Below are 12,656 nucleotides of genomic sequence, written 5' to 3'. Positions count from 1 at the left end.
GGTTGCCTCTAATACAACAAGGGTCGAATCCCGGCCGGGCTACACCTGGCTAGGTTTCATGGACAGGAACCGGGCGGGAGCCGGTCGGGCTATATTTTTCTCGAATCAAATAGTTTGGGGTCGACCGGTTACTGGTCGGGCCAACCCTGGTTATATCCCATGGTCGGGAGCCAGCTGGGCACTGGTCAGGTCAATGTTTTTGTAGAAATTACACATTTTTTAAGAGCCGTGATATTATCAAAGTTGTAATTATGGATGCTATATAAATTATTATTCGAAAATTATAATTTAAAGATTTATTATATCAGTGAAACAAAAATGAGCTTTTTTAAAATTAAAAAAAAAATATTAAATTTTTTCAAATAATTTAACATTTTAAATTAAACTGTTATCGATTCTGCTATGCGCAACAACAGAAATGATACAATTTTTATAAACTTCTCTATATTCACACAATGTTTAATCTGTACAATTTCAAATTTACCGCCATATATAGCGCCTGCTTTGTCTGTCGTCTGCATAGACACTCAGTAATCTTCAGTTTCGCCCCTGGAACGAGAATGCTCCTTGCACTCAAGTCGCGTCGTCTCTTCGAAGTTCGCAAATAAAATCGAGACTCGTAGTTAAAATGAACCTTATTTCAGTAATTAGTTCAAATCCTCCACTTAGTGCGCGAGTAATTATTATTTTAAATTCAAATATAGTCTTGTTTATACAGTTTTTACTTTCTTCCTTCCTAACCTTAAATCAACACGTGGCTTCCAAATTGCTATGAGATTCTATCATCAGGAAATAAATTTCTACTCCAATTTTCTTGCCAGAATTAGTTCAATTTGATTTGACTTTTAAAATTCACCGTAATCTTTACAATGAGCCTTAAAAGACAAAACAAGTTACCAATCTCTTGCCTAAAGCAACATTTCTTAACTTCTTTTTTGGCCGGTATCCGACCAGTTTACCGTGACGTTTTTAGTCGGATCCCGGCCGGATTCCCTGCCTAGAGCCCGGCTTAAAGCGGGGCTATCCGGCTGGGACCCGGCCGGATCCCTGATTGGATTCCTACACGGGTCATTAGTTAAATTTTTTACAAAATACATTTAGATTAAGGTATAATTATTATGTATAGGCACATTATTATACTTACCTATGAAATTGAAGAAAATCGCTAGAGTGAGGAGAGGAGCACCAATATGGAACTTCATCTTCGTTAAATCAATGGTCCTGATCAATGGAGATTGCTGAATTTCGTGTAATGAAATGAAACCTTTCTGCAAAAAAAAAATAATAAAAACAAAACTTAATAAAAATATTTAAAAGAAAAAATTGAATTTCCTCTAACATAATAACAATTATTAAATAAAAAAATAAAATAAAAAGAGCCTCTTTTATTTCAGAAAAAAAACTTAAAAATAAATTTATCCTTTCAAGTCAACATAAATGTAGAAAATAAAGTTTATTCTTCTTTTAATTCTTAGAAACTTAAAAACCAAAATTTGCTTGTTTGAAATTCACTAAAAATCGTTAAAATGCAAAATTCCTGATAATAAAATAACTGAATAATAAAATTTCTTAATGACAAAAATAAGGCAAAGAAATTGTTACTATACAATCTTATTATAAGGAAAAATTAGCTTTGTTATGAATAATTTAAGCTAACGAATATAAAGTTGTCGTTCTCTTTTCTAGGGAAAATTAGTCTTGAATTTCATATGTATAAAAATAGCTTACTAGTTTTACCCAAATTAGGTTTAAAATTGCACTATTTCGCTATTTTTTTAACTGCAAATTTTTTATATGGACAGATAATCTTTATGGTAGAAAAATCATTCATTACGTTGAAAATTTAATTAAAAATCAAAATATTAGTAAATATTCATTTATTTTAGTGTAATTTATTCTATTTGCGCAGAATATTAATATACTTGGTTAAAATTTAATTTCTTTAATCAAAACCTAAATTTTTTTATTGAAAACTAATTTTATTAACTAAAAATTTAATCATTTAATTTTTTTACGGAATTTCTATAGACATTGAATCTTTTCGTTTACAAATTCATCTGAATGATTGAAAATATAACTATTTCGTAGAAAAGATATTTTGTTTGGTTAAAAGCGTATTCTTCTAACCTAAAATAAGATTTCAGTCTATCTATTTTGAATTTTTTATTTGAAAATCATCTATTTTTGGACAATTTCTCTTTTAATCTTTTAATCTTTTATGGTAGCAGTATCATTTTTTAAAATAAATAAATAAATTTGAAGAGTTCTAAATTTGTATCTAGATTATTTTCTTATTTTGTTTTAATCTGTTCTATATTGAAAATATTACAAGAATAATATGCTAGTGTAGTTCAATCAAAAATAAGTGAATTTTTAACCAACTTGTTAAAGTTTCGATGAGGAAGATAAATTTTTAATCAGAACAAAAACAGAATTTTTATTAAAGTAGATGAATTTTCAAACAAAATGATAAATTTTTAACCAAATGAATGAACTTCTAAAAAACTACTTGTTCACGAACAAAAAAGATTGAAAAATTAAAAAGTTGAATTTTTAAGAGAAAGATAATAAGATAATAAATAGTTGATTTTTCAAACCTCAGAAGAATAATGCTTTAAAAAAATTCATGAAGATAGATCAATTTTTCACTACTCACAGAATTTTTCATCTATAGTGACGAATCTTCAACGGAAACAAAATGATTTTTAAAATATTTCATAAGATATTCAAATAATTTTGAATAATATTTCAGTTTTGGAAAAATCAAAAATATTTTAAAACTTAAAAATATTTTGAAAGGAAATTTTTCAAGTATTTTAAAAGGTAACAAAATATATGTTTTTAAATTACAAAATTCCTGGCAAATTTTTTAATGACTTTTTTATTTCGGAAAATTAATTTTCAGAGATTTAAAAAATTCCTAGAGCTCTAAACTTGTCAAAAAATGTGCAAAATGTTAAAAAAAGGTTTAAAATTTTTTAAATTGTTCAAATATTAGATGAAAATTTTTAATAATTTTAAGCGATATTTTAAAGTTTTTAATAACTTCGAAGATAATTCAAAGTTTTAAAATATTGCAAAACATTCAAAACAGCCTGCAGATATTTGAAGATTTCAACCAAAATTGTAAAGATTTTTACAAATTTTAAAAGATACCAAAAAAATGAATAATTTTTCTTTAAATCTCTGTGAAATTTTGAAAGATTTAAAATTTATAAAAATTAATTTTGCAGGATATTAAGCAATTTTAAAAGGTTCATAAGAATTTTAAACCAATTTTTTTAAAATTGTATTAATTTTTCAAATATCTTGTTGTACAGTTCGAACTATTTCAAAGTTTATATAAAATTTTTGAATGATCGCAAAGTTTCAAAAGATTGCAGAAAATCCGAAAAAAATATAGATTTTAAAAGATTTTTAAGTAAACATGTGAGACACTTCAAGGATTTTGAAAAGTATCAAGACCATAAAAATCGATTGCTCGTAAGATTCCTTAGAAAATTTTTAATGATTTTTTATTTTAAAACATTATTTTTAAAAGAATCAGATTTTCTCAGATTAACTTCTGTAATTCAATCTTTAAGACTCTGAAACATTTAACCTTACTATTTACAACAGTTTACAATCTTTTTATAAAGTATTTTTTAATTAACTGGTGTTTATTTACAAGTAATTGCACGAGAGAGGAAAAATAATCAAAACAGTTTAAACAGATATTTTTTTAAAACTTCAATTAATTATTATAGTGTTAAGTGAAGAGTGGACGAAAATTAAAAATTCCAGAAGAAACTGCGACAACAGTAATTTGGTGATAGTGACTTCTTTTTTGTTAAAGCTCCTTCGGCTTTAACGAATAAATTCTAATCACGTATCTCGTGCTTCGCACTCGAATTTGTTTCTCAACTTGTATATCATTTCCATAAATGTATATTTTTACAAGTCATAAACATGCATTGCTATTAGAACAGACATAGATTAATTGTCTCTTTAAAAAAACGCGCATTGTTTAAAAAAGTTAGTTATTAAACATTTTACTGCAACTTCTGCCGGTTTTTCAAAAACTGAATTTACTCTGTAGAAGATAGTTTGTATTTACATTTCTCGAAGCTTCCCGAAACAGGATTTTACCACGAATCGAGAACCTTCTAAAACTCGTTACCGGGAAGTTTCATTTTGAGCTCGAGCTCTGATTGGTAATCTTGCGTGAGGCCCTCCCCTTTCCAGTCACCGAAACGTGCTTGCGAGCGAGCGGGAGAAAAAAGCCGAGCCAGTCTGGTTCGAGCAAGCAACGTGTGAACGTAAACTGAATAAACTTGTGATTATTAAACTACCCGTTCGCTTATTATTATTTCTCGTTTATCCTTCTCCCCACGGACTACAATTTATTTCCATTTTTATTTTTACGATTTAAACATAGCACATACTGTCGAAACATCAACATAACCTTTTTCAACTTCTAAGTCGAATCCCTACATCAGTGACCCACAAAACTTCGATTAACGAGGATTTGGGGGTGGGGGTGGGAGGCGGTTAGATTCAACTAGGGTCCCTGTACTAAGGGACAGTTAAACTATTCGCTTGTAAATGCAAATTTTTGATTAAAAAGTCGAATTTTTAATAAAACCGTTTACACTGAAAATGAAAAAGTTTAATTTTACAGTTTCACAAAAATTAACGAATTTGCAACCAAATAGTTACTTTTTCATCCAAAAAAATAGCAGTTTAACGAAATAGTTAAACTTTTAAAAAAGTTTTAAACTAAAATAATGAATCTACAAGCAAAAAAATTAATTTGTAAATGGTCGTTCAAGCTTAAAACAATTAGAGAAATGTTCAACAAAAAGATTAATTTTTTACCAAAGAAAGAAAGAATTTAAAAAAAAGGAATTAAATTTTCAACTAAAATGATAAATATTCAACCCAAAAGAGATCCATTTTTACTCAATTAGTTTAACAATTAACCAAGTAGTTAAATGCAAACAAAAAAGACAAATTTTAAACAAAATATTTGAGTCCTCAACACAGGAGCTTTAACAAAAGATAATTCATTGTTGAACATTTTCAACAAAAAATTTTTAAAAACTGTTCCCTTATAGTTTAAAAATCAAGTAATTGGTTGAAAGTTCGTCTTTTTTGTTAAACATTAATCTCATTGGTTAAAAATGATTATTTTAAACATAAAATTTTGTTTATAACGAAAAAATAGTTCCCTTAAAATTGATTCTAAAAACAACATAATTCCCTTCCTGATCGATTCAGCGACTTGAAGTGCAGAACCTGCCTAATTTTAATTGGATTCGATCTCCTTTGAAATAATTGTTATAACACTGTTTTTTTTGTTGAAAATTAATTTTTGAACAGAAAATTCAACTATGACATTTTTGGTAGAAAATTAAAATTTGTAAATAAAGTGTGATCTTTTTTAGTTAAAAAACTAACTAATTGTTAAAAAATTTATAAATTTTGTTAGAAATTCGTCTTTTTAGTAGAAAATTAATCTACTTATTTGAAAATTCATCTTGCTGATTGAGGATTCAACCATTTTTTGGACAATTCTTATTTTTTCAAAATTAATTTATTGAAGTGAAAATTTAACTTTCATGTTTTTTTTTCAAATTTCTATATATTCTTTTAGAATTAATTTCTATAATGGTAAAATCTACTTATATTACTTTTGGTTAAAAAAATGATATTTTTAAGTTAAAAATCATACGTTTGTTTGAAACTTTCTAGGTTTTGTAGAAAATTGATAAATTTTGGTATAGAAGTAATATTCTTGGTTGCAATTAATATTTTTCATTAAGGATTCAGTTATTTAAAAAAATTCCTTTTCTGATTGTCAAAAACCAATTTCTTTTAAAGAAATTTCGATTCTACTATTTTTGTTGAAAATTGATATTTTAAATTGAAAATTGGCCTTTTTTACTTAATAATTCAATTTTTTTAATTTTTCTGTTCTGGTAAAAAATTAATCCTTTTGTTTTAAAATCGATCTCTTTTTGTTAAAAATTGAACTATTTGGAAACAAGTTCATCTGTTTTCATACAGTATTTGGAAATTCAGAATTTTGTTGAAAATTCGTCATTCTTGGCACAAAAAGAAACTTCCTAATTGAAGTTTTATCTTTTTTTTAGGAACCTATTATTTTGTTAAAAATTCCTTTTTCCGTGAAAAGTTGATTTATTTAAGAAAAAATTCGATTATATATAATTTTTGATAGTATTAATTCTAAATGAATTCTGGTTATAAAATTTCTAAACTTAAAACGTTTCTGTTAATATATGAATTATGTATGTTATTAAGAACTTTACGATATCAAAATAATTATTACAGCTTTAGGAGCATTTTCCTTTTGCGCTAAAATTCGTATATTATTTACTTCACATAATCACATAGGTACAGTTTTTTCCTTTTTACATTTTTTCCTACTGCGTGAGTTACACAACGGGTTATTAATTCATTTTTTTACGTGTTTTTCGCGTGTATGGGTTCATAATAATGTTTTTCTTTTTGATTCAATTTTTTTATTTCATAAATATTACTATTGTCTATTTTTTTAATTTCAAAATTATTAATTACTTTGACTTTCCCAATCCGATTAAATACACGATTCAGATATACTATTTATTGGCGTTTGAATACCTCGCGCCTTCTACCGCTGGCTCCAACTTCCGTTCCATTTTCCCCCACCACATGGCCACACGGCGCGTGCCTCACTACAGTAGGTCCCTAGTTTCAACCAAGAGTCATAGCTGGTTAGTGTTTTATGCTTTATGGGAATTTCAGCAACATTCATAATAAGTTGCTAAATTTTATTATTTCTTTGAACAAATTTGATTATTGTTTTTAAAAAATCATAAAATTGATAAAAAAAATTATGAATTTTGTTGAAATTATCATGAGGTTCCCAACTGAAAAGACTGTCATTGTAAAAACCCGATTTTTTCTGTCGACAAACGCCCAAATAATGCATTTTTTATTAAATCTGTTTAAAAAATCATAAAATTAATCCACAAATTATGAATTTTTCTAAAATTATCATAAATTTCCGAATTGAAAAAAATTGACACAGAAAAAAACGAATATTTTTGTCAAAAAATGACTGATTACTGCATTTTTACATTATATTTGTTTATAATATAAACAATTATAATCAGAAGAGAATTTTTTTCCATAAATTGTTTTGATTTCAATTTTTTACAACATAACTTGCAAAAACGTGTATTTATGGAAAATCGTAGAAGACATTTTTTCCACAAATAATTTGTTAAAAAAATTTTTTTTGTATATATTGTCTTATTTAAAAATATCTTTAAGTAATGCTATTTTATGCAATTTGAGCGGCACTCGTTTAGAAACAAAACCAAAACTTTTTTCTTTTTTAGAATAATCTTGTAGGGCATTAATAAAGAAACATTTTTGTTTTTCTGACTTTTTTCCATATCGCGTGTTATTTAGCTCAAAAAGTTGATTTTCTTGTGTTTTTTGGAATTTAGTAAAAGCTATAACTCACGTAAATTTATATTTTATAGAAAAAAGTCATTAGGATAAATTTTTCGTCTATTTGAATACTACAAATATCTCTATAGAAAATTTTTGAATTAAAAAAGGGATCTCAAAAATGTTTAAAATACGCTCACTTTTTTAACTTTTATCTAAAATTGCTGGCACACACACGCACACGCACACGCCACAAAGGCAGACACATTCGTAAAAACCTGTTTTCGCATTCAGGGGGCCTCAGAACGTGGACATTTGACAAAAACGGGGGGGGGGGGTCAGATTTTACACAAAAATGATACTTTCTCTTGGTGAGAATGTAAAAAAACAACAATTTTTCCAACTGATTAGTTATCTTTTCAAACAAGATAATTGGGCTGCTACGCTCTAAACATGAACCAGTGAAAAATTCACGGATGAAAATAGTAGTTAGATATTGACCCTATTGAGTATTCTAATATTACGTCATAATCGGTCGGTAATGTCGCAATCTATAAGGCTGTACCACTTTCTGGACTGCAAAGCATTGTTTAGATAGGAGTTTGACTAAAATTAATTAATTTCGGCGAAATTATGTAAAAAATCGTGATATGGTTTTGCTTTTAAGAAAGAAAAGCCATTTCTTTAATTATTGTTTGCAGTTGGGGAAGTGTGCAATTTGGACAATCTATAGGGTGGACACGCTGGGGCTTACATACATGGCAAGTTGAATGCTACCCGAATTGCAGAACAGCAGAGGAGAAGCCATTATACAGGGGTATTTTCATATTTCGCGCCTTTAAAGTTTCATTCGGATCGGCCATTCGGTCAAGTCCGTGCATCTTCGGATCAAGTTTCTGATAGTTTCCATGGTTGCGTTCGAAACTTCAAACGGATACAAGTGTCAAAACAATATAGATTATTTTATATAGTAATTAGAAATAATAAAAATGTTTAATTAATAATGAAGCATGTGAACTGAGAAGTAAACGTCATTTTTTTCTGTGCCAATAACATTATAGAATGGCTGCTAAGTGACAAATACTATAAAATAGTAATAATATTCTGTGTTTCCAGTGGGCGAAGTGAATAGTGTTTAACGCTTATTTTTACTGCATAAAAAGGTATGTTATGAATTGACAGGATATGTTTCAAATAAAGTGAATGAAATATTACATGCGTAAACTTTAAATTAACATTGCCTACATTTACTGACAGCGATTAGGGCAAACAGGTGAATCTGAACGTAACCGTTTGAAGTTTCGAACGCAACCATGGAAACTATCATAAAATTGACCGAAGATGCACGGACTTGGCCCGAACAGCCGATCTGAATGCAACTTTAAAGGCGCGAAATATGAAAATACCCCTGTATAATGGCTTCTCCTCTGCTGTTGTGCAATTCGGGTAGCATTCAACTCGCCATGTATGTAAGCCCCAGCGTGTCCACCCTGTTTAAAGAAAAAATATAATGTGCCGTGATTGAGGTTAGGTTGAATTTTTATTATAGTTGGCGGTCAAGATTTTCTAATTTTGATGGTTCGTTAAAGTGTGTTTTTCAAAGATGTCAAGAGATTGCTTTTGGACTTTGAGAAAACAAAAATGATCAAAGACTGTGGATTCTTCTTAGAAATCTTATAAGATTTCTTGAAAATCCCTAAATTTCTCTGACGTTTTTTAAATCCCTTAAAGTTATTTGCAATCTCTTCAAATCTTTCGAAGTATCTCGAAATTTATTAAAATTAATCTTAATCACATAAAATCTTTCAAATTTTCTTAAATTCCTTTACATCTCTTGACAATCCTTAAAATCTTTGAATTTTTGCCAATAGCTTCAAATATTTTCAAATAACTTTTTAATTAATTGCTTAACAACCTTTAAAGCCATTAAAACTTATAGAAATGTTTCTAAATCCCTTAAAAATTAATTTTAAAATCCCATCAAGTCCCTAGTGATTCCTTAAAATCACTTAAACTCTTATAAATCCTGTAAGATTTTTTGATAATCCTTAAACTCTTCCAAATTTCTTTTTAAAGTCCCTTCAACTTCTTTACAATCATTTAAAATCTTTCGAAGTTTCTTGATACTGACTTAAATTGATTCAAATCTCTTAAAATCCTTTAAATTTGTTTAAATTCCTTTAAATCTCTTAAAAATCCTCAAAATTTCTGAATTTTTTCAAATTAATGAAAATCTTTTGAAATCACTTTTAAAAAACTCGCTTGAAATTCTTTAAAACCACTAAAACTGTCTTAAAATCTTACAAAATAACTTATAAATCTTTCAACCTTTTCGAATTATTTTCGAATCATTTTTAAATCCTTTAAAAATAAACTTGAAGATTCCGCCAAGTCCCTAGTAATTCCTTGAAATCACTTGAATTCTTAGAAATCTCGTAAGATTTCTTAAAAATCGTTAAAATCCTCCGAATTTTTTTGAACTCCCTTCAATTACTTTGAAGTAATTTAAGATATTGTAAAATTGACTAAAATTAATTTAAATCTATTAAATCCAAAATTCTTTAAATTTTCTTAGGCTCGTTAAAATCTCTTGGAAATCTTTAAATCAATCAATTTGTTTAAATACCTTGAAATCTTCTAAAACTCATTACATCTGTATAGCAATTTTTCAATGGCTCGCTTGACTTTCTTTAAAATCACTAAAACTGTCGTAAAATCTTCTAAAATCTCTTGTAAATCGTTAAATCATTGAATTTAGTTTAATCCCTTGAAGTGTCTTAAAATTTATTAAAATCTTTTTAAATAACTTTTTAAATATCTTTAAAATCTTAAAAATGACTAAAATTGTCTTAAAATCTTTAAAAATTTCTTCTATATCTTGAAACGTTTTTGAATTATTTTTAAATCCTTTTAAAGAAAATTTTAAAATGCCGTCAAGTCCCTATGGTAATACCTTAAAATCACGTGAATTTTTAGAAATTCTTTAAGGTTTTTTTTTTTAATTCTTTAACTTCTCCGAAATTTCTTGAAACTCCTTCAACTTCTTTAAAATAATTTAAAATTTTCGAAATAGAGGAACTCGTATCAACTCGTTGAGTAACTCGCTTGAAATTCTTTGAAATCACCTAAACTGCCTTAAAATTTGATCAAATCTCTTGAAAATCCTTAAAAATTTCCGGATTCTTAAAAAATCTTTAAAATTCTTTTCAAATCGTCCAACTTTTCTGTATTCTGCAGTCTTTTAAAATCCTTTAAAGTCTGTTTTATATAACTTCATTTGATATGAAAATAGTTAAATTACTTATCATAGAAAAGTATTATGACAGTTTATGGCAAATCAATATGACGATCTTTGAATTAATTTCGCCGAAATTAATTAATATGATAAATTAAAATAAAATGAATAATTATGACATAATATTAGAATACTCAATTAGGTCCCCATTCGGTTCCTTTTTGAAAAACTAAAAAAAAACAGCATAATCAACTTTTAAATTGTTGAAATCCGCATTCTACGTTAAAATTCCGTGTAGAAGGTCACGGAATAATCGCAATGGTTTTTTTGCGACGGTAGGTCCTCTACTTTCTTTCCCCTCATTTTCTCTAACTTAAGCTTCTCTTCTTCCTTTATTTACATACACCGATTTTGATTCACCCGCCTCTAACTTCGCCTACGCCCCCTACGCACCACTCATTTCCTCTACTCTCCTATCCCTAACTTCCCCAGCTGACCCTCTTCTATTTTCCCTTTCCTCGTTTCTTCTCACTTCCTCTACTTTCCTACCTCTTATTTCCCCCAAATTCTTCTCTTGTCGTTTACAATACTTCCCTTAATTTTTCTCATCTTCTCACTATCCTACCCCCGGCTTTCCCATCCGACACTCCTTTTATACTACTTCCGTTAGTTTCTACCTTTCTCCGTCCCTCACTTCCCCTCTCCACTCAATCACAATTATAATCATTTCCACTCATTTCCCCTTTCCCCCAGACTTTCGCCTCACTCTCCTCCCTCGTTCCCATTTATCTAACCTACTTTTATCCCCTCACTTCTTATACTTTTCCTTTACCTTTCTCACTCCCCGACCCGCATTCACCCTCTCGCACTTCATCTAATTTACCACCCCTAGCTTCCTCTTACTTCGCCTACTTTCTCATTTTGTAAGATTTCCGTGAAAGAAAACTGCTTATTTTTGTTTCTGATTAGACAAGATTAAGCGGTTCCGCCCTACCAACAAAATCAGTACGATCGATTAAAGGGGGAGGGTCGGTAAGGCCGGTTTTTGGCCTAATTTATTTTTGGACCAAAAAATCTGAAAAAATCATGGTAGTATCTTATAAGTATCCCGAGTCGATTGCACGCTAAACGGACTACCCTCCACCCCCAGCCCCCCACCCCCCCTACAAATATAGGAAACACCACTACCCACCAACTGTATTTTCGAGAGATTTGACACTCTCGATCGGTCGCCGAATACAAATCTGGCGTCCTTTGACTTTTATCGCGTCAGGTTCAAGGTCATTGGAAGGTCAAATCGAGAGAAAACGGTAAAAAAATCCAAAAAAATATATTTTAGGTTTTTGGAGTCGCTAATTACGAATCTGGCATCCGTTGAACTCTATCGCTTCAGATTCAAGGTCATTTGAAGGTCATTTGAAGGTCAAATTCAGAAAAAACGGTTAAAAAATAAAAAAAATATATGTTATAGGTTTTTGGGATCACTGATTACGAACCTGGTGTCCGCTGACCTTTATCGCGTCAGGTTCAAGGTCATGGGAAGGTCAAATCGAGAGAAAACGCCGAAAAAAAAATATCGATTTTACTTTCAAATGACCTTGAACCTGACGCCATAAAGGTCAGCGGACACCAGGTTCATAATCAGCGACCCCAAAAACCTATAACATATTTTTTTAAATTTTTTTACCGATTTTTTTCGATTTGACCTTCAAATGACCTTTAAATGACCTTGAACCTGAAGCGATAGAGTTCAACGGATGCCAGATTCGTAATTAGCGACTCCAAAAACCTATAACGTACTTTTTTGGATTTTTCTACCGTTTTCTCGCGATTTGACCTTCCAATGACCTTGAACCTGACGCGATAAAAGTCAAAGGATGCCAGATTTGTATTCGGCGACCCCGAAAAACATAGTAAACCCGAGCTAACCTCAGAATACATGTTTAAGAGTGTCAAATCTCTCGAAAATACAGTTGGTGGG

General features: G+C 29.3%; 1 protein-coding gene across 1 annotated transcript in view; it reads right to left on the bottom strand.

The window, feature by feature from the left end:
• The window catches only part of LOC117173001, a 16,111-nt gene that overhangs the window by 2,086 nt on the left and 1,369 nt on the right, over window positions 1-12,656 (bottom strand). The window contains exons 2-3 of the mRNA XM_033361342.1: window positions 6,643-6,729; window positions 1,145-1,268 (exon numbers count right to left, since the gene is read on the bottom strand). Of these exons, the coding sequence (XP_033217233.1) occupies window positions 1,145-1,202 (58 nt within the window). The 5' untranslated portion in view covers window positions 1,203-1,268; window positions 6,643-6,729. The remainder of the gene's footprint in view (window positions 1-1,144; window positions 1,269-6,642; window positions 6,730-12,656) is intronic.

The sequence above is a fragment of the Belonocnema kinseyi genome, chromosome 5 (assembly GCF_010883055.1).
Source record: "Belonocnema kinseyi isolate 2016_QV_RU_SX_M_011 chromosome 5, B_treatae_v1, whole genome shotgun sequence".
NCBI classification, from domain to species: Eukaryota; Metazoa; Arthropoda; class Insecta; order Hymenoptera; family Cynipidae; genus Belonocnema; species Belonocnema kinseyi.
Note: the sequence above shows the minus strand (reverse complement) of the source record. Positions and strands in the feature narration are given on the sequence as shown.